The 23,820-nt window shown below is 34.2% G+C and overlaps 1 protein-coding gene across 1 annotated transcript in view; it reads right to left on the reverse strand.

Moving 5' to 3' along the window:
- LOC145297745 (histidine protein methyltransferase 1 homolog) overlaps positions 1–23,820 on the reverse strand; it is a 62,502-nt gene that overhangs the window by 34,357 nt on the left and 4,325 nt on the right. The window contains exons 2-4 of the mRNA XM_080143970.1: positions 16,287–16,360; positions 10,647–10,824; positions 7,730–7,812 (exon numbers count right to left, since the gene is read on the reverse strand). Coding sequence (XP_080000096.1) covers positions 7,730–7,812; positions 10,647–10,824; positions 16,287–16,360 — 335 coding nt within the window. The remainder of the gene's footprint in view (positions 1–7,729; positions 7,813–10,646; positions 10,825–16,286; positions 16,361–23,820) is intronic.

The following is a 23,820-nucleotide window of genomic DNA, read 5'->3' on the forward strand; positions in this document are numbered from 1 at the left end:
AGGGTGAAAGAATGAATTTTTTTGGCTAATTTTTCGATATTTGTCGTCCGAAAGATTGAGCTTGAAAACGATACTGATCTTGCGAGGATCCGTCGCATGTGTCAAAAGTTTTTGACACACACACACAAAAAGAGAACAGCACGAGGCAAGATTTCTCAACCAAATTCTAATTTGGTTAGTAGCGATGTGTGGGGATAAGCATTATCATGGTAGAAGATGATCTCTCTTCTAGTGATTAAAGATCATTTTCTGTTGACTAAAGAAGGTCAACATCAGTGAGAATATTGCAGAAAAAATATGAATGATGTTTTAATAATCTGAAAGAAAAAGTTATAAATCAATAATAATGATATGCATAAAATAAATTACAATGGTTTAAAATGCTTCTTCTACAAACGGGCAAAAACTTTTCCACCGATTTGATGTTTGAAATTTATGAGATCAAGGGAGATAACTATGAATTTCTTAGCAAATTATTTCTAATTTTGTTTTATTACTCACCTACATGACATAATGCTAGTATGATTAGGGACCAAATTTATTGCAGCATCCTAAGTGGGGAGTTGCAAGACAAGATATTTGTTCACATTACATTTAGATTCGTGCATGTTGGTACAGTCAACAAAACAGGGAGGCAGTCCGAAGAAAGATGTTTGGTTATCAACCCTTTTTAAATTATTTAATGTCAAATTCAATAATTTGGGGAAAAAAATTTGGCGCTTCTACACTATTGGGACGAAATTTCGGAAATCGTAATACTGAATATCACATGAAAACACTGGTATCTACGTATTCCTACTATTTTTAAGATGATTATATCCAAAAATTACGAAAATCGATAAGGTAGAAAATTATTTATTAAAGAAAATAAAAAATAGAATTTGATGAAAATGATTGTAAGACACTGGAAAGTTCAAAAGAGAGGTAATTTTCCTTTTGAATTAAACAAGATGGCGGCAATTTTTCACCTGCTAACACGATTCAAGTTGTTTTGTTTAATAATTCAGTCATATTCAGGTAATTTCGACTGCATAATTTGGAAGCTACCATTGCAACTTATTAGAATTGACAAAAAAAAAAATCAGATGAAACCATTGTTTTTCATCTAAAAATTCCATTTATCGACTAGAAAATCTTGTCCCAATTCTGTAGAAGTACCAAAAAATTTTATGCTTCAAGTTCGTTTCATCTTGAAATATTTATTCATAGCATTTGCTTTGATTGTTTTGTAGAAGAAAATTGTTGTTTTTTACTTTGCAGAACATGATTGAGTTTTGCAAAGGGAGAAAAAAACAATAGCACACTTTGAATGCTTTTGTTTCTTTGTTTTTTGCCCAACAATAGAACAAAGACATCAATTTCACATTACAAATACAACATATGTTTTTAAATATTGTACTGATATTCTATTTCTTCAAATCAATCATCCCCAGTCTTGAAATAGAAATGAACAGTTAATTTTGATTTGTTCCTTTTCCATCTCTCCATCATGTTGGAATATTATTTCTATAATTTTCATCATCTAATATATAAAAGGCTATATGTCTGTCTGTTTCCATATTTTCAAACTTTATCTCCTCTGAAACAAAAAGTTGCAGAGTGGCACAAGGGGCCTCAAATGGTTGGATTTTTTACGGACCATTCTTTTATGGGTCTTTAATGGGTCTTTAGCCTGTTAAAATTGTTTTTAAGGAGTCAAAAATGGATCAAAATTGAAAAAATCGTTATACATTTTTTGTACATTGATCTTAGTTAATTTTTTTTATTTTTAATCGGTTTATATGTGTGTCACGTTGGTATAGTGATAATGTTATCAGCTGTGAATGCTACAGTTTTGGTTTTGATTCTAGCTGATGGCACCCAAATACATTTTATACTTTTGAAATCATGACTCTATAAAAATATATCCAAAATCTGGACAAATTAAAATATCATATTTAAGCATATTTTACACCCGGGCAAAGCCGGTGCTCCCGATTCTAGTTATATACATATAATAATAATATATATAATCTGAGAAAGGTCCTCGTTGACAACATAAAAATGATACAATATGAAAATAATATTAAAAAGTTAAAAATTCTTGAAGCGTCATATATTAGAACCCTTCAACCCACTATAAATGATATCGCATTCAAGGAAAGCAGTAACGTTCTAAAATGTCTTGCGTAATTCGTAGTGGACGGACTTCGTTAATAGTGTCCACGAACTTGCTGATTTTAATACTCAAATTTTTAGCTGACCTATAATTTTAATCGACTTTTCATTGACTCTATATATTTTCACTTATCACCTGACGCCGTTTACTATATATTTTAGTTTTCACTTTTAATTCTCATTTTCACTCCTTCGCAATTTTACTTCAACACCTGATGATCATTCGTGGACGAATCGAAAGTGCTCGTTAGAGCAACAACTATGGAACTTTTATCAATATTTTTGCTTTTGATACAAAAAAGATTATACGGAAAATCGAAAAATTAAAAAAACAAAAACAATCATAAAGCAAAGAGTCTCCGTTGCATTTAATAATATTTGCTTGAATATATATACACATTATATATATATATATATATAATATATATATATATATATATATATATATATATATATATATAATGGACATATTTAGGCAGCATATTCTCATTGAGACAAGTGTTATTAAAAAGCATAGAATTCTTCTTACTAGATGTGAGGGAATATTTTTACTTGTCCGACTTTATGCCTTTGTTTCAGTCAATAATATTTAATTCTCATTTTTGTTCCTTCGCACTTTTACGAATCGAAAGCGCTTGTGACAGCAACAATTATGGAACTTTTATTAATATTTTTTATTTTGATATAAAAAAAGGATTTTACGGAAAATTGAAAAATTATAAAAAGAATCATAAAGCAAAGTGTCTCCATTGCATTTAATAATATTTGCTTGAATATATATATATATATATATATATATATATATATATATATATATATATATATATATATATTTAAAGGGGATTAGAACAGCAGTCTAAAGAGCAGAGTGTATTTTAATGTAATAGTAAAATTGCTAATGTAATTAAAATACAAGAATAACAGTGCTCGTTGTAATGTAGATATATAATAAGCTCAATAGGCATATATATCCTAGAGCTATTTTAATATGTAGTATGATGATTGATAATTTAAAATTCAAATTAAAATTAAAAATTAAAAATCTGTTTCATAAGAAGGAACACAACAAAGCCAATAAATTGTACGATCGTTTCTTAAACACTGTTTTTATTGAGATAGACATTAAGTCATGGACAATAATTTTATCATATAGTTTTTTGAAACAAAGTCTCCTCATCAGCAAAAAATACTGGGTGTTTTTTTTTAAAAGACACCAAAATAAACCTAGCATTTTTTAAGTAAGGCAGATGTATCTGGAAAATATTCAAATATAAAGGAAAATAGTTACTTATTGATGTTGATAAACAAAGTAAGATAAGTTGAGAATAAAAAATTAGAATAAAATTATAAAGCTTAATTGGGTTTAAATATAAGATTATAATAAGATGTTTTTAAGAAAATTTAACAAAGATATATATATTTTACCTTATAATGGTTCACCTTTTGAAATTCGTAATTATCATCATCAAAGCATTCATTTGAAATGAATGCTTTGACGAAGATATAGATGTTTATATTGTTTGGACAATTATTCTCATCTTGAATGTTACTGGCACAATGTTTCGGTCAATGAAACCTACGACCTTCGACAGGTGTAACTAAGGAAAAGGGGTTAGCTTTGTATTGTAAGAAATCGGACTGTCGGTTTGAGGGAGTGTTTATAAAAAAAACAAAAATAAAAAAATAATAGGAGCAGTAAGCAGGCTCGAACCCGTAATGCGCCAGAGGAAAAAGAGGTGAAAAAAAACAAAAAAACCGGTCTTATTAATGTGCCTACCGCGATTGTGATGTCACGTGCGGTCGAAATAACACCTTTTATGCGACGTCGTTGACGTGAGGGTTGAATGACTTGCAAAAAATGTCAGCTGAAAAATCGACCCTCCCTGTAGAAAACTACCCAGTTGAGGGTGAAGGAATTAATCTTTTTAGACAATTTTTCGATATTTGTTGTCCGAAGGATCGAGCTTCAAAATGATATCGATCTCATGAAAATCTGTCGAAAGTTTTAAGCAGACATACAAACATACATACATTCACACATACATTTAAACAGACAGGTGAGATTTATATTATAGACTAACGGGGGTACCCGGCGTTGCCCGCGTGTTTAGAAGTGTGTGTGTGCTCAGGGGGGGGGGGTTGTAAATCAAGACAAAAGAATAAGCGAAGTAATAACCCTGTTTAAATATTATATAAAAAGAAACAATGTTAAAACTTATTAAAAAAATCGTTGCCCGGGTGTTTGTGTCGGGGGGGGGGGTGTAAAAAAAAAGTTTTGGTAGGTATGTAGGATCGAACCCGAAGCCTTGAGGTGAAGTTGGAAAATAAAGTGTGAAAAAACGTGACACATTAACCGCTCGGCCAGCAAGAAAGAGTAACTGAAACACGTTTGAATTTATTTAAGTAGAAACAGAATTGACAAGTGCCCGCACTTAATGTCTTAATGAGGTCAAATAGAAGTAGTGGACTGCAGGGCAGTTTCTTTGGGTTTTTTTACCTAACTTTGGCTGGTTTTGTTTCCCCAAGATGTTGAGGGAAAACCAGCTCCCCACAAAAAGGGGATTGTCCAAATTGAATAGCAATTGTCTGATATAAGGAGAAACTCTGCATTTATCAAAGCTGATTGCTTTCTGGACGTTCCAGCAATTGCGCTGGGAACAATGCCAGCCTTGAATTAATTTCGCTTTTATACGAAAAAGCCGAATCAACACGCGGCGATCAAAATAATCTCAAAAATAGAGTGTAAAAGTCAAGCAAATTAAAGATAGACGCGACCCCTGGTTCTTAAATGAAAGTGAATGTGTGGTTTTCTAGGTCAAGCGTCACCCCATAGTAGTAGAGAAAGATTCAGACGACCTCGTTTCGTAAATTGGACATATTATAATCTAGGCAGTATATAAAAGGTAGTAAGATTTAGTGACCCCTCTGAGCGCCCCCCCCACCAAGCCTTTGGCAGACATACAAATAAAATGCACACACACACACACACACACACACACACAAACACACACATTTTCGCTTTTATATTATAGATTAGCGAGGGGTACCCGGCGTTGCCCGGGTGTTTGTAGGTGTGTGTGAAAAAAACCCGAAGCCTTGACGCCTGTGAAAAAAAAACGAAGCCTTGACGATGTGCAGTAGGAAAATAGTAAAGTGTGAAAAAAAAAACAGGTGAGCGTTTTTGATTGACGTGACGGCGATAGCTATTCAGCAGTTACCATTTTGTGCGGGACAGTTTTCAATGAGGTCAATAAATCGTTTTTAAAAACCCGCTCCCTCCTCTCGAAATGAAAGCTACCGTCTGATATGACGAAGTCGACATTGACCAAATGCTACTTAGCTCTCTAGAGACCACTGGCTCTGGGCCTGTGATTAGAGTCAAGTTTCGGTTTTTGTTTATACCAAAAACCGAATGCAACGCGTGCCAATGCGGGAAATGTGGAATAATTAACGTTTGAAAGTCAATAAAAATTAAATAGACAGGTGAGCTCCGTGGTTAAGTGTGAGATATTACAATGTATAGATGATATAAAAAGTTTTAAGAAGTTGTGAAGCGAGCGAGCGCTTCTCTGAAAGAAGCCTTTTGTGGACATCGAGGAAAAGCGTACATACATACATACATTTTCGCTTTTTTATATATAGATGTACAAACTGTCTGCAAGAAAATCATCTCCAAGTAGAGGTGACTTTTTATTGTTTTTAGTGTGTACATAATGACCCATGTTGAAGTAAAAATAAAAACACATATACAGCAAATTATATATCAGTACAAATATTAATATATTAAATTATAAAATAAAATAAAAATTACAATTAAATTTTCCAAAATGATCCAAGATGGTAAAATTAAAGTATAATATAAATCTGCCTGTTCTACAAGTATTATGCTGGTGAATGCTCTGAAGAACTGCAAGCACTTGTGCCCCCACGACGTGAACACCCTCGACAGACCCGACAAGCTGCAAAATCTCACCCCCACACTGTAGAGATCCCTAGATGTAAAAGATCTTTCTACTCCAGTAGTTTCTTCCCCAGAACTGCTAGACTTTGGAATTCCATTCCAGGTCACTGCTTCCCCAACTGTACTGACATGCATAAGTTCAAGTGCAACGTGAACCAACATCTCGCTGCCCTAATCCCTACATAGTACCCCAGTAGATGTTTCCCCTGATAGTAGCCCCCTACACCAAAGTGGCAATGTGCCTTGTTTGGGGTGAAAATGTAATAAAAATAAAAAAAATTAAAGAATTAATATTTATAAAGTTATCTCAGCCAAATGTAAAAGCTCGATAAAACCAAATAGAGATAGAGCTTAAAATACGAGCAAACAAGTTAATAAAACATGTTAAAAACCACTTTGAAAAAAGAGTTAAAAACATATTTAAGCTGAAAAGGAAACTCTTGATAAGTGGATAGTCCTTAATCTGTGGAGTTTTGAAGAAATACTTTCCTTCTCATCAGAGGTTAGGAATTAGCAAAATGCAGGATCGGATTTTGCATGCAAAAGTATTTGATGAAACAACAAGTAAGTCAAAGATCTTACTTGATAACAAAAAGGTGAAGCAGAGGGAATATGGTGAAGAAAAAGGTGATTACACGTGAATGGATAATCTGGTGGAAGATAAATAATCCAGTGATGGTAAAAATCCAAATATATAACTATTAAATTATATATATATATATATATATATATATATATATATATATATATATATATATATATATATATATATATGGGCTGAAACAATGTTATTGCTTGTATAGTTAATAAGTGTTTTTTGGATGAACATAATGAGTTTCTGTTCCCAGTGAAGAATAAAGCAGTTAAAAAATTAAGAGTATTTATAGCTCTTCAAAAAAACCTTGTGATGTTAAAATTTATATTTGAATAGAAAATTTGAGATTATATATATATATATATATATATATATAAAACTCAAATGACCTTGTAACGAGTGATGTAACCCACTTTCCGGTTTACGACATCTGGTTGTGCATGCACACATAAACATTAACCCATAACAACGTAAACAAATAAACACAAATCGCTTCTTCTGCAGATTTTGACCTGCGCACTGAAATATTAATGTCATTATTTCAAAATTATTATTTAACATAGGAAGAGTGGGGGTGTTTTGCAACTATTCTTTATTACAACTATACTATCGCTATTTTCTTACAACTAAACAACTTTAACCCATTGACAAACATAAGAACAATTGTAGTAAAGCCAAGACTACTACTACTACTCTTTATCCGTCCCTTTTCCTTCCTTCTTTTTTTATTTTTTGTTTACATTTCTAGATACAAAATAGTTGTGTGAGAACGGTGAATTTGTTGATACATTTACTAATCTGTTTCAATATTAGTTTTATTTTACTTTTTTAGGTTTTCATGTTTGAGTGATCTGTCCGTGATTTTTCATTTTAATATACTTTCATAGAAATGTTTCTGTTATGTAAAAAAAAACAATTTCTTTTATGTCACAAGTGTCACGCTCATACATGAATTCCATAGCTAATATAACGTACTGACTCAACGCATCACAGGTAGTCTGGTATATATCACTTACTTCTGCCACTGTTTTTGATGTGAAATCTTTTGTGCTGATGAATTTTGCCAAATCGATGCCACATTCCCAAATTTGTAATCCACCTAAAAAGAAAAAGTATATATATATATATGTATATTTTGAGTATAAAGATTGATAATTGTAAATTATGAATCAGTTTCAAAAGGAAAAAAACAAACAAAATCAATGTCTAGGTCTAATTCCCCCCATAAAATATAATATATATATGTATATATATATAAGGTTTATCATGTACAAATTAACTTTTTGATTGATAACATCAAATGGAAATCGCATCTGATTTGATGTGAGGAAAATTTCTATGAAAACATAAAATCATGGAATTGTCTTCCCCTTAATGAAACGGCTGTAATAAAAAGATCCAGGGTGAAATAAACAAGAGTTATATAAGAGAAAAAGTGTAAGTCTTTGAATTTCAACAAAAAATCAAATGTTTTAACTGTGACAATATCCTCAATTTTTTTATATCAATTTATTTTCTGTCTTTAAATACTAATTTTTTTCAGCTAGTCATACAAAAAAATAAAACAATGGAATATATTAATTTATATGCCATATTCATTACTCCACCCTACTTCTTTTCCAGCCCATTTCTTTCTTGTTGTAATGGATTGAAAATAATAGTAATGTTTTAAGTTATTCACCTCTTCTTTATATAATAGGTAACATTGGAAATGTCCGACTCCCCCCTCCCAACAAAACCTGGACCACTTGACCCCCCCCCAAGGACAAATAATAATTTACAAATTTATTATTAGATATTATTCATCCAGGACTACACTAATCAAGAACATACCAACTTTGTAGGTGTCAGTTTTGTAGTTTCCTACTTTTAACTAGACACACACATTCATTATAGTTTGGATTATTTTCATTATCAACATAATTTCTCTTCATATTATTATGAAAGTGGGTGGGAGAAACGGAATTATTCCACATAAAGAAATGTCATTGTATTTCATCCTACTTGGCCTTGTCTATCAGAGGCAGACTTAGTCATCAATCAATTGGACCATGCCCGAGGGCTTGGCACTGCTAATAAAATCATCAAAGATGTCCTTCTTATACACTCTAATACATTCACCGATTCTGGTCACTCAGCTGCATATTAGAAAAGTGTGTTTCTGGCAGCTGTGACTGACTACTGGACACAAGTATGGGCTGATCCGTGCAAGCAATGAAAATTCGAACAAGTATAAAAAAAGGTATTTTTTTTAGAAATCAAACTAAATAATTGATGAAGAAAGAAGGAAAAAGAAAGAAAGAAAAAGAAAATGAACTCACGAATGAGCACAGAAAAAAAAAAAAAGCCTGTTTATTTCTTTGGGAGAAAAGACTAGTCATACTCAGAAAGTCTAAATTTGGTTTTCCAGGACCGCAAGGCAAAGAGTTTTATCGGCTCCTTTTTGTGACTATCCTTTTGATTTTGCTGCATACCTTGCCTAGCCGAAGGGAACACACAATAAATTATTTTATTAACATTCTAAGGATATTTGGATGATCATAAACCTGGTGCCTTTCTAGTCTGTAGTACAGGTCAAATCTTAGCGAACAATCCAAGGGAATCATTCAATTTTCCCTCTTGCATTTCCATCACTCCCAAAAGGCACTAAATTTTTCATATGATATTTAGAATTTGCAAGGAAAGAACACCTTATTCCTAACTCCTGTCTGTTACCTATGATTTTACTAAGTTAAAATATTTACATTATCTATATAATATTCTGTTTGTTCCTTCTTTCCTTAACTTGTATGCTACATTTTGAAAAAAAAAACACAATTTTTGAAAACCAAACTGCTTAAAAAAAAAGCCAATCTGGCAACCCTGGTCAAGAATATGAAAGTGACATCCTTTTGATGTAGTCTCCTTTTCGAATATCATTACAATAATGTAAGATCATTGTTGGAATGGTGTGAGAAAGAAACTTGTAGTAATTTCAATCTGCAGCAGTTCTTCACTGAAGAAAGAAGTCAGCGAGTCGTTATGTAAAAAAGAGACATTCAAAAGAAACAGGGGAAAAAAAAATTGTCTGCCAAAAGGTGCTGGACTGAAAGAGTAAATTAAACATTGTCTCTTACAATAAGATTTTATTATTTGTATTGAACTATGTCGCACAATATTACTTTCTGAGTATTTATTAATACTTACTAATTTATCTCATTTGGGTATGTTCTATTTTTAAAATGCAATGGACACTATTTTCATAGAAATGTTAATAAACTCATAGTTGCTGTGTGTTATTAGCTTTCCTGTTAAAAAAAACAACAAATTTTTTTCCGCTATCCATATAAAATATCAGTTTTACTAAAACATTGTTGATTAAATATATATCTCATTCCATGGAATCCTGCTAATATTAATTATTTTGTTTACATCAGTAATTAAGCTAATCTGATACAAATATGGAGGATTTATAGTAAATTTTAATTCACATTAAGTGATTTTTTAGTTTTTCAAAATTTCAATAAATACTTTAATGCAAATTCAAGTAGAATTTTTAAAATTAAGATTCTTTTCAAATTGGCAACTTATGCCAGTGAATCTTAAATCATTATTTTAAATCATATTTCAGTTGATTAGATTTTTTTATACCTACAATCAATGTGCAGTTGCAATAGTGACTCTGATCTTGTTTGCTAGACATTTTTTTTTACATATTTAATCAAAACCTTTAGATGTGGTCACTGTGATTTGGAAGGCTGTTTATTTTTTAAAACAAAATAAAATTAAAGTGAAAATCATTACATAACCCATAAAAACTTAACAATAGATAAACAAATAGAACTTTTATTAATAAATACTCGAAATCATAAATTTAAAATGTAAATTTAAGAAAGCGTTTTTATCAATGTATTACATTTTTCAGAGAAAAAAAAAAATTGAATTTTTCTTTACCTTCATATTTATCCGGGATAAGATCATTTCCAGAAAGTATCGATTCATGAAGGATCGAATCACAGTTTTTATCTTCAAACTCTTTCTTCACTTTATCTTCAATTAATTTCCGATCGAGGCTTTGAATTTTCAGTCCGTTTCCAATATCATAAGAAACTGTTTGGATCTCATAATTCAACTAGAAAATTAAAATAAAATGTTAAAAACAGTGATTGTTGCCCAAGTATCAATACTATTGTCGCTACCCATGTATCAATACCATTGTCATAGACATATATCAATACCATCGTCATACCCATGTATAAATACCATTGTCATAGACATATATCAATACCATTGTCATACCCATGTATAAATACCATTGTCATACCATGCATCAGTATCAAATACTCAATAGTATAGCTTTCGTAGTTGTGAATTGCAAATTCTAAAATTCTATCATTTGGATTCTTTGAACTACTGTACTCATCTTTAGTGTCATTTTCGTAACATTTCAATCGATGTAACCCCCAACCTTCTTTAGGAGTATCTTGTCGAACTCGGGAATGTTTCTGTCAGACTCGGGAATTTTGACAGAATTTCGAACGGAACCCTTTATGGGGGTAGCATGCTCTCGTTCCATCAGCCATGACTGGATAGAGGTCCTAAGTAATTCACAATTGTGAATTTTTCGGTCGCCCACACTGAGAGGTGAACCTTCAACCTTCAGGAGAATATCACTTTTAAAACTGATTCTTTCTAAATAATCTAACCACTGCATCATGAGTCTGACGGAACGAGAGCATGCTACCCCTGTGAAGTAAATGAAGGATTCTGTCCAAATTCCAGAAACATTCCCAAGTTCAGCAAAATACACTTGAAAAAGGTTGGAGGTTACACCGAAATGTTGTAAAAATGACACTTAAGATGAGAACAGTAGTCTGAAGAATTAAAATGAAATGAATAACCAATCTCCATCTCAAAAATTCTAACCCTATCGTTTTATATGCTCTTTTTGCAAGTCTTATGAAGGCTATTGTGGCATTTGCTATTCTGAAGACCACTGTGAGCAGTTAACAAATCGCCATGCCTACACAGCAAAGTAAGTTATACTGCTCCTGCCAACTAAAGCTTGTAGCATTGATCTCGGCAAGAATCTTCATTATGAAAATTACTAGTAAGCAGTAACTACAATAACTACAAGGGCAATAATTAACTCGGGCCAAGATCAAAGTGTAGTATCTGTCTTAATACTACACTTCAATTTTTTTTGTTCTCGATTAGTGGAGGAGAAGTCCTTCACGACTGAGCCAATTTTTATTTTTGTTCCTTCCCCCACATTAAAAACCGACCTTGTTGTGTAACTCTGCCCTTGTGAGGAGGTAAGTATATAGGAATAATTAACTAGATACGATGGAGAGGTACGTCTGAGGACTTATTACATTTCATTTTTATCTTAATTGATACAACAGAGTGGTCAGAAGATCCAAGTGGAGACAGAATGGAAACTGAACATAGCTCAGGGCAAGTTGTGAGAAAAAGGTCTAGGAGACTCGCATACTGGCCGTCAGTGTTGGGCACACGGGTGGCTTCGTGAACAATCTGAGTGAGGTCATAAGCAATGGAGAAATCATGAAAGAACCTCCAGAAGGATATCACTTTTACAATTGATTTTTTCTAAATACTCTAACCACTGCGTAATGAGTCCTTGGCTGATGGAATGAGAGCATGCTACCCCTGTGAAGTAAATAAAGGATTCCAGTCAAACTTCCGTCCAAATTCCTGAGTCTGAAAGAAACATTCCCAAGTTCGACAAGATACACCTGGAGAAAGTTACATCAACCGAAACATTGTGAAAATGACACTCAAGATGAGAACAGTAGTCCAAAGAATTAAAATAAAACGAATAACCAATCTTCATCTCAAAAATTCAGAGACATAATTTAAAATTCTAACCCTATTGTTTTTTATGTGCTCTTTTTTTGCAAGTCTTTTGTAGCCTTTGCTATTCTGAAGATCATCACCAGCAGTCAACAAGTTGGCATGCCTACACAGCAAAGAAAATTATACTTCTCCTGCCAACTAAATCTTGTATCATTCATCTCGGCAAAATGTTTTTTATTGTGGTAGACATCAAGTTACGTACAATAATTATTACATATAGTTTTTTAATAAGCAAGGTCTCCTCGTCAGCAAATTTTGAAGGGTTTTTATTAAATTTAAAAGACACCATAAATAAACCTAGCATTAAAAGTAAGGCAGATGTATCTGAAAAAAATTGAAATAAAAGGTCTGGATTTAAAATTTATAAGAAAATTAATATGGGTTAGAGATAGAAAAGAAATAGAGTAAAATATAGATTTGAATTTAAATTATAAGTTTGCTTTAAGTACAACATTACGAATATATACATGCATATATATGAAAAAATAGACACATATATACATATACATAGATATACAGGTATATACATAAAAATATATAGAAATTTACCTTTTAATTTTTCGCCTTTTGAAATCAGGAACTATGGTTAAAATACTCATTTAGATGTTTGCTATATCTTTTTACCTTATTGAATGATGAATTTTAAAAAGGGGGGACGCCCGTGCAATAAATTATTTCCGTTAGCGTACTTTTGATTTAAAGACGCTACGGTTTATATATCGAATATTGTTTGTGTAATTACATAATGTAAGGGGGGATAATTAGTCATATTTTCTTTACTTTTTTTATTTAAAGGGTGTAAGGGGGATAATTAGTCTAACTTATTAAAAAAAAAAAAATGTAATCTATTTTTACTAATAAGTAATTTTTAATGATTTAAGGTGGTTTATATTTATTAAATTTAAACCAACGTTTATGACTGCATGTGAATATTAGTTCCTGTCTTGAATTTAATAGTGTGGTTGCATTTTTTATATCTTCATATTTTAAAATTTTTAGGGTCTCTTTTGTACATAGTGCACAGAATTTATCTCCTGGTTTATATGGTTTGCAAGACTCAATTACTCGCCATTTTAAGTTGAAAGAAATATTGCTATTTTTTAGTTGCCAAATAATAATAATAATCACAATAAGCAAGAGGCAATATATTTTGGTTCCACATCTGGCCTAATAAAACATAGAATTTCAACGCACAAACATTCTTTTAAAAATAACTCTCTGTCAAACCAAACTACTCTATCCAACTATATTTGGCAACTAAAAAAATAGCAATATTTCTTTCAACTTAAAATGGCAAGTAATTGAGTCTTGCAAATCATATAAACCAGGAGATAAATTCTGTGCACTATGTACAAAAGAGACCCTAAAAATTTTAAAATATGAAGATATAAAAAATGCAACCACACTATTAAATTTAAGACAGGAACTAATATTCACATGCAGTCATAAACGTTGGTTTAAATTTAATAAATATAAACCACCTTAAATCATTAAAAATTACTTATTAGTAAAAATAGATTACAATTTTTTTTTTTTTTGATAAGTTAGACTAATTATCCCCCTTACACCCTTTAAATAAAAAAAGTAAAGAAAATATGACTAATTATCCCCCTTTACATTATGTAATTACACAAACAACATTCGAAATATAAACCGTAGCGTCTTTAAATCAAAAGTACGCTAACGGAAATAATTTATTGCACGGGCGTCCCCCCTTTTTAAAATTCATCATTCAATAAGGTAAAAAGATATAGCAAACACCTAAATGAGTATTTTAACCATAGTTCCTGATTTCAAAAGGCGAAAAATTAAAAGGTAAATTTCTATATATTTTTATGTATATACCTGTATATCTATGTATATGTATATATGTGTCTATTTTTTCATATATATGCATGTATATATTTGTAATGTTGTACTTAAAGCAAACTTATAATTTAAATTCAAATCTATATTTTACTCTATTTCTTTTCTATCTCTGACCCATATTAATTTTCTTATAAATTTTAAATCCAGACCTTTTATTTCAATTTTTTTCAGATACATCTGCCTTACTTTTAATGCTAGGTTTATTTATGGTGTCTTTTAAATTTAATAAAAGCCCTTCAAAATTTGCTGACGAGGAGACCTTGCTTATTAAAAAACTATATGTAATAATTATTGTACGTAACTTGATGTCTACCACAATAAAAAGCATTGTTTTGCGAAACGATCGTACAGATAATTGATTTTGTTGTTGTTCCTTCTTATGAAACGGATTTTAAATTTAATTATAATTTGATTTTTAAATTTTAAATTATCAATCACATTACTTAATATTTATATATATATATATATATATATATATATATATATATAAACAAATTTACATGGTCACAACACTGGACATACTAATGTTTCGGACAAATGGCCACTTAAAACTAGAAGTTTTGTCAGACACAAAAGAAACCAATACTCAAATCTATCTTGCTCTTTTTTTATTGAGCCTCCTTAATAACCCCGTTAAATTCATTATTTATCACTCTTGAATACCTTTAACCTAGTAAATATATATATCTATAATATAAAGCTGTGTGTGTGTGTGTGTGTGTGTGTGTGTGTGTGTGTGTGTGTGCGCGTGTGTGTGTGTCTGGTCACGAACAGGCTACTATATGGTTGACTATTTTAAAAAACTGATTACATATAATGATAGAAGATGTATCGAGACCCAGGAATGAGTATGTTTGATCTGGCAGAACATTGGTTCATTAAAATTGTGGGGTCTGCGTTCACGCCTGGTCCACAAAGTATGGAAATAAAAAATTTAAAAAAAGTTTACAAGTGTTTTTGATATAGATATACATAAGAATACTTTGATAAGTATGTTTTAACTTAAATAGGGATGGTATAATAAAATTATGGGGTGTTCGTTCGCACCTGACCTCCATAGAATGGAAATATGTCACAAAGTTTGACAAGGTTTTTGAATATAGATCCACAGAATATTGTGATAAGTGTTTCAGTGTGAACAGGTATGGTATAATAAATTATGGGGTTTATCTAATTTATTTTTACTTTCATCATATTTTGCTTTGGTTTTGATACCCCCAAATTCAACCCAAATTTACAACCCTTCCTTTTCATAACCTATCATACTTTCATAAATCAGAGTCCATTTTCTGTAGACTGGTACTTTTGCTAGTATATATATATATATATATATATATATATATATAACTACTTCATTTACTCACATAAATTAATATACGAAAGTATAAATTTATGCGTAAACTTTAAGTATTTACTTCAACAGTGCTCAATACATAGGTAGAGGTAGTTAGTAAGTTATAAAATATATATATTATAACTTACTATATATATATATATATATATATATATATATATATATATATATATATATATATATATATAAACAATGTAGGTTTTAGTATTAACTCCTTGCAGGAAACATCCTAAAAAAGACATTACAAAAATATAAATAAATAATCAAAAAGAAAAACATTTCACAAGAAAATATCATTAAACCATTTTTGTAACAAATAAAAATATAATTGCTTTGTAAAACCAAAAAATATTGCTATGTTTTAGAAATAAATTTTCTTGTTGAGTGTGTGGTAAATCGATACCATGGTTTAAGCATCTTCCAAATAAGCAGCACCACACTACACAACAGAAGATGCTTATTGAAGACTAATTAAAAAAAACATTAATTCTCACCTGATGGTTCATGCCAATCTTTATTTCAGTTGAAATTAACTCTTCATTCTCTTCCGCGTTACATTCAGAACTACCTGAAAAAGTATTTTAATTTATTGTACATATAAAATGAAAAAAAAAAAAAGAATACAGGGTAGTTGCTAGCAAAACGGGAAATTTATCAAACGGTAATCTATATATACTTCTACAATATTTTTTTCTTGGTGTGTATTGATATTCATATTAAAACCCTATTTTTTTATTTATTTAAAAAGAAAATACAACTTTCTTATATATGAACTGTGGAATTGCATTCATCTGCGAAAAATCTAGCTAATTTGCATATTCTTTTAAACATTCATTTTAATTAATCACCTATTAGTTTTTTTCGGTTTTCTTATGGGATGATCATCATTAGTTGATTACTACGTGTAATTATATTCATGCAGATATTCTACACGATTTATACTTGCATAATATTTGCATAAAAAGCTTATAGTAAACACAAACCTCTTTCTATATATACATTTATGTGTGTGTATATATATTTGTTCAAAAAATTTTGCCTACCAAATTCCTCTGTCGGTTATTGGTCTACAGACATGAAACTTATTATATAGGGTATTCGAACCCATGCAAAACTTTATATTTGAGTTTTAGCCAGGGAAAATCAGTGCAAAAGTGTGAAAATCAAAAAAATAGAATTTGCCAGGTGAAGGTCGAAAGATAATGTTACGAATATGCATGCGTAATGTAATAGCTCTTGGTTCATGTTTTAATTTTTAGCCTTGCAGCAAACATGTCTTCATAGCTCAGGCATTAACGTCAAAGGAAAAAGTAAATCATAAGTTAAACGTTTTGGTTTTGATTCTTGATGGTGGCGCACGACTCATTTTTTTAAAAACTTTTTAAATCATTACTATATATTGGGCCCAATATAAGATACCTCACTATTTATACAATTCTCTATCTGTATAAAAGCCAAGTACATCCAAGGATGGAGTACTGCCACCACATCTGGGCAGGAGCTGCCAAAAAAAGCCTATCCTGCCTTGACAGAGTACAAAATAGACTTTGTGGCTTAGTGGGGAATGCCCTTTTCTCTTCCCTGCAACCTCTCTCCCACAGAAGAGACGTTGCGATCCTGTCTTTGTTTTATCGTTATTTCCATGGCAAGTGCTCATCTAAGCTCCAATCTCTGGTCCCCCCTCACCAATCTTTCTCGATAAACACCTGTCTAGCTGAAACCACTGTCATTAATTTTCCCCACTCTTTATCTGTGTCTAAATCAAAGCGTAGATTCCATGAGCAAAGCTTCTTTCTTAGAAGTGCACACCTGTGGAACTCTCTTCCGTTTGCCTGTTTCCTACCTGAATACAACTTGGATGTCTTCAAGTCCAACATAAACAAATTCCTGATGAACTGCCCCCTTCAGTAAGACACTTTATCAAATCTCCAATACTAACGATTACTATGATACTATCCCAGTGATTACTGTACACACAATAACCCTTATCCCCGAGTGGCTTCCAGGCCTTGATAAGTGGTGACCTCCGTGTGAAAAAAATATATATATATAATAAATACGAAATATGCATTAATCAAAATATCATACTTAAGCGTATTTTACGACCGGGCAATGACGGGCGGTCTGCTAGTATACCTAAAAAGTTGCGTTTTTTTTCTCGCACTGACATTGATATTAAAAGCCTACTTTTTCTATTGGTATTTCTTTGCTTCCCCACGAAAGCAAAATGTGACACAAGGTCGTTTTTAATGTGAGGGTAAAATTTATCCAAGAAATTGTTGGTTTAACCATAGCAATTTTTGATTGCCTCATCAATGTTCTCAGCTATTTGATTATTCTCCATTAAAACCAGCGATCAAGAAAGAAGCGTGCATGTCACAATTCCTATAAAGTACGAGGGGCATGCAATAAGTAATGCCCCTGACCCACTTCCAGTTGTCTGATCTCGCTGAAATTTTGAATGTGCAATGATTTATATCTCTACGAGGTATGTGGCAAATTACAGCTCTGAACTAATTGTGGTTTCTGTTTTATAGGTGTTTGAACTGAGTCAGGTGTGAAATGGAGCCTGTTGAATGTTGAGCAGTGATCCGTTTTTTTGTATTTGAAAGGACGCACACCACAGGAGACTTTTGATGTAATGAAAGAAACTTACGGTGATAATGCCCCATCATATGACCTTGTAAAATGCTGGCATCGTGAATTCAAACATGGCTGGAAGTCTGTGGAAACAGCTCCCAGACCTAGTCGCCCCCCTTCTGCCATTGATGAGGCATCTGTCCGTCAAGTTGAGGCTGCCATTTTGGAAGATCGGCGCATTACTATTCGCCAAATGCTAACATAGCCCAAGATGTCAAGATTAGTACAGGGTCTGTGGAAACTATCATTCATGACCATTTGCATATGCATAAGGTGTCTGCCAGATGGATTCCCAGGTTGTTCACACCATTCCAGAAGCGAGAACACGTCGAGTGCTCGAGGATGAATTTGGAGATGTACCAAGAAGATGAGTCAAAGTTTTTCAAAAGACTGATTACACACTGTGAGCATGACCTTGCCGGCAGAGGGCTGCACCCTTGCCTTCTTTGGAGGCAGTGAGTCCAAGTGCTTCCACTGCATTGACTGGGCTTTGGTCTCTGGATCATAGTGATGAACCCAGGTTTCATCCTGTGTAATCAGTCTTTTGAAAAACTTTGACTTATCTTCTTGGTACATCTCCAAATTCATCCTCGAGCACTCGACGCGTTCTTGCTTCTGGAATGGTGTGAGCAACCTGGGAATCTCTCTGGCAGACACCTTATGCATATGCAAATGGTCATGAATGATAGTTTCCACAGACGCTGTACTAATCTTGACATCTTGGGCTATTTGGCGAATAGTAATGCGCCGATCTTCAAAAATGGCAGCCTCACCTTGATGGACAGATGCCTCATCAATGTCAGAAGGAGGTGGGGGGGGCGACCAGGTCTGGGAGCTGTTTCCACAGACTTCCGGCCATGTTTGAATTCACGATGCCAGCATTTTACAAGGTCATATGATGGGACATTATTACCATAAGTTTCTTTCATTACATCAAAAGTCTCCTGTGGTGTGCGTCCTTTCAAATACAAAAAAACGGATCACTGCTCAACATTCAACAGGCTCCATTTCACACCTGACTCAGTTCAAACACCTGTAAAACAGAAACCACAATTAGTTTAGAGCTATAATTTGCCACATACCTCGTAGAGATATAAATCATTGCACATTCAAAATTTCAGCGAGATCAGACAACTGGAAGTGGGTCAGGGGCATTACTTATTGCATGCCCCTCGTACTTTATAGGAATTGTGACATGCACGCTTCTTTCTTGATCGCTGGTTTTAATGGAGAATAATCAAATAGCTGAGAACATTGATGAGGCAATCAAAAATTGCTATGGTTAAACCAACAATTTCTTGGATAAATTTGACACTGTTGCGAAAGCTTCAAGCTATACAACTCGACACTCTTTCAAGTTGACTCGTACGCAATTACATATGCAGCACACCTTCTTCAGACTCATCCCCCTGTTCACTTCACGTCCCCTTTTTATTCACCTGTCTCATTTTCATAGAAACAGTGACAGTCTGCATCGCTAAAATGATCATCAACCATAAAACCAACTGTCATTTTAGCCTTTCTTTCGTTTTTCCTTTTTTGGTCCCTCGGAAGGTGGACCTATAAATTTCCCCTTGTCCATTCGTCGATTCATCTGTCCGCACTTTTCTCAATAACTACGCCTTGGAATTTTTTTTAATTTTGCACAAACATTAAACATGGTATGAGTAAAAAAAGTAACAGAACAGATTTTCCAGGAAAACTCCTTTTACTCTCTAGGAGGTTCCTTTGGGGTTAAAATGGCTAAAATTGACACTTTTGTGCTTATTAAAAAAAACTGATGTCTTGGATTTTTATAAAACTTTCTAAAAAATTGTAACTAACTGATTACTATATAATTTTGTTTGTCTATACTTTGCGATAACTTTTGAGTGTGGCCCAGGGGCTCTTTTAGGACTAATATGAACTCTCCATTTTTGGGATCTTGTCCAAAATTTTCTGTGTATGTCTAGTTAGCAGTTTTGCATGGTGCTGAACTCAAATTTAAATATGATAAGGCCTTGGGAACTTTTGGGGCTAAATGGGAGGGGAATAAATGCTGAACTTAGTCATTTTTTTATGCCTCGTTCACTGTGCACTCACGAGAGACCCTGCATGTTTCATTTGTTTTTTTGGTTACACGGCCAACCCTTTGAAGCATGCAAACATATGCTAGCCAAGTAAGTTACGATTTTCCCTACAGATTAAATGGGAGCTACATAACTGACCCAAATATCTGCGAACGTGGCCAGTAGGACAATACAATGCAAAACTGCCTTGTCTTCTCTCTACGCAAACTTTTAATGAATGGAGTCAATTAACACGTTAGACTACCGCTTCAAAAAACTAGAATTAACAACAGATTTAGCACCCATACATCTATATTTAAATACGGATAACATTGTGCACAGGTAAATTATCGTACTGCGTCGAAGCAGCTTTCATTGTTTTTTTTCTTTCTTTTTTTTCATTGCTCGCTGTCGTCAAAACAACCTCCAACAAACACAGACTTTTTAAAAAATGTTAGCCACTAAATGTCTGGGCATTACTTAGGTAAAAACATTTAATAAAACTACAGAAAAACCTACAGTAGATTAACCCCTAGCCCCCCCCCCCAAAAAAACAGAAAAACATAAGAATGTTTCTGTCAATCGCTCGTGCTAACTATATTCTGTATGATTCAACTAAAAAGCATTAAAAGCTACGTAACAATTAAATGAGCAACATTTTAAAAAATTATTATATTTTTTTTGGTAAAACAAATGCCTGCTACAGTATTTGCGTCTTTTCTTCCTTGGAAACACAACCATTTTAGTCTGTACGCTGCTGACAAAACACCCCCCCCCTCCACAAAATGTAAACAGAGATTTTTTTTGGAAATGATGCATGGTATCAGCACATTATTTAGATAAAAAATGTTACACCTATTATAGAATAACCCCTAGGCCCCCACTCTCATAAAAAATAAGGAAAACATAACAATGTTTCCTTGAACCGCTCATAATAACTTTATCATTTCTGGCCCAACTAAAACTAATAGCTACATAACGACACAAAAAAAAAAAAAAAAAAAATGAGCCACATGTTTTTTTTTTAGAGAAACTTCCTTCTTTTTCGCTACAGTATTTCATTATTTTCTCCGTTGAAAACAATGATTTCAGCACTTGCAGCCTCTCTCTCTCTCCCAGCTTCGCATTGGCTGAGACGGCTAAGCGATTGGTTTCTTCTTGCACCTTCTTTTCCTCCTTCGCGTTACAGGTTTGAGTCTGCCTGCCTCCACCCAAGCTGCCTACTGTGTCTAATTTTTTCTCTTTTTCCCCCTCGCTGCTAGTTTTCATTTTTTTTACGGCTGGGGGTTGCTCATTACCCTTACTAAGTCACCTCTCTCCACCAGTTCTTGACATTCCGATAGCCATTCTTACCATGAGGAGTTGGTGTGTTCGTTACAACTCTACTTTCAACCGAGTCGTTGTTTGTTTCGTTCACCACACTCTTTTCTTCTACCTCTTCTTTTACACACATCCGTTCGCTTTAGTGACTAAAAATCGTCTGTCCTCCCGCTTTCCTTTCCTCGTTATTTATGGAATCAGGGTACGAGATTCTCCGAGATTCCGAGACTTTTTTCCACATAAACGCATGCGGGCGCCATCTTGATTCTCAATTTGTGCTTTGCATGCACAAACGCGCAGCCGCTTTAACGGTAAGCCACTTCTTTCTCCACACTCCCCCCTGATCTCATGATCTCAGAGACGGCAGGGGGGTGGCGATCGCCGCATCGGGTGCTTCTGCGAAGGGGGACAGTGCTGCTCTCGTCTTCGCGTGCGCTCTCATCCACCGCCTGATGGTCAGGGAAGGCTTCATCTCCGTGGAGGCAACTGATATCAGAGTCACTGCTTGATAGGGATGGTGCAAACCAAAGCGATGGCCCACTCGTCTCAGAGTCAGAGTCACTCTCATCGTCCACTGGAGGTGGTACATGTGTCGCCGGCCGTAGATCCCTAACGTGACGGGAGTACGCTATCAACCTGGACACACTGCTGACTCACCACATCGGTTACTGTGCCCCGTTTATACTTGTCTGTACATCGGTTTCCTGGTGGCTTCACCAAGACAGCATCCCCTTTGGCATATTGATTCCGTTCTATCTCAGTGGCCACAGTTGTATCGGGGTGAATTCCTTTTTCTCGGACACAGTACTGATAGATTGCGTTTGCAGGCGCCGTTCCTGGAGAGACGCCATCCTTTGGCATGAGATTATACCAGTACACAGCTTCTGCGATGGTGCACTGCTTCCTGGCTGCAATTATTTTGATGCTGCGATGGCTTCTCTCAGCTATACCATTGCCAGAAGGCACATAAGCACATCTAAGCCGCAGCCGCACACCCCATTCTTGTAAGAACTGCCTCATCTGATGGCTGCAAAAGGCTGGGTCGTTGTCCGTCAGCACTTCATCAGAACACGGATGACAGCTGGCGAATAATGTTGCAAGAATCCTGGCGCCCGAGGAGTCTCCAGACTGCGGAACGTGTAGGCCCACAATCGATGAGGGTAAGGAAGTCATTGCCACCATAGTGTGTGATGTCCATGCCCACTCTCTGCCACTTACCACTCACTCCCAACTCCCCTTTTTTCCATTGTGCTGGAGCTGGGTCGATGGATTGGCAGGCCTCGCAACTTTCAACCACTCTTCGGATATCTTTTTTTTCTACTCCTGGATCAATCATCTTGACAAAGTACAGTGTCTGCTTGATGCCAGGATGTCCACACTGTCGATGAATGTCCATGATGCGTGCTGCATCCATATTACACACAACTGCTGCACATGTGTTTTGCAGATTATCAGAATCTCTCCGAGCACCAGCCAGAAGCCATCGTTGAGGGACTCTTGTCAGAGCATCTGCTCTGTTGAGCGCAGACCTGATCAATACTACGTCCACAGTCAGGTCGTACTCTGTGATGGTGTCGACCAAGGTGGCAAGCCGTCTTCGAATTAACATCTCACTCGATGCTCGTGTCGTCAGCCGTGCTCTTCCACTTAATGCATCGGTTATCCACCGATGAGTGCATGCCGAGTCAGTCATGATATGTAGAACCTTGGCTTGCCATTGAAGCGCCAAGTTAATGCCCTTCAATGTGGCATCAAGTTCGGCCAGGTTTATGTGCCTCGAATCATTCTCTGGCAGAAGCCAACAGGCATCTTCAATAATGGAATCATTAACTGCCAAGGCAACTCCAAGGGCCAGTAAACTAGCATCCACCCAGACTGTGAACTCATTCCCGCTGACGCACCACTTTCCCTGAACAGGGTCATCACTGGTCACCCTGGACACAGTCTCTGTCAGCATGCTTCTTAGGGTGACATCGTGTACTTCATCATCCCATCCCGACGACACGGCTGTTGCACGTCT

The sequence above is a fragment of the Euprymna scolopes genome, chromosome 18, assembly GCF_053919585.1.
Source record: "Euprymna scolopes isolate OS-2025 chromosome 18, ASM5391958v1, whole genome shotgun sequence".
Classification (NCBI taxonomy): Eukaryota; Metazoa; Mollusca; class Cephalopoda; order Sepiida; family Sepiolidae; genus Euprymna; species Euprymna scolopes.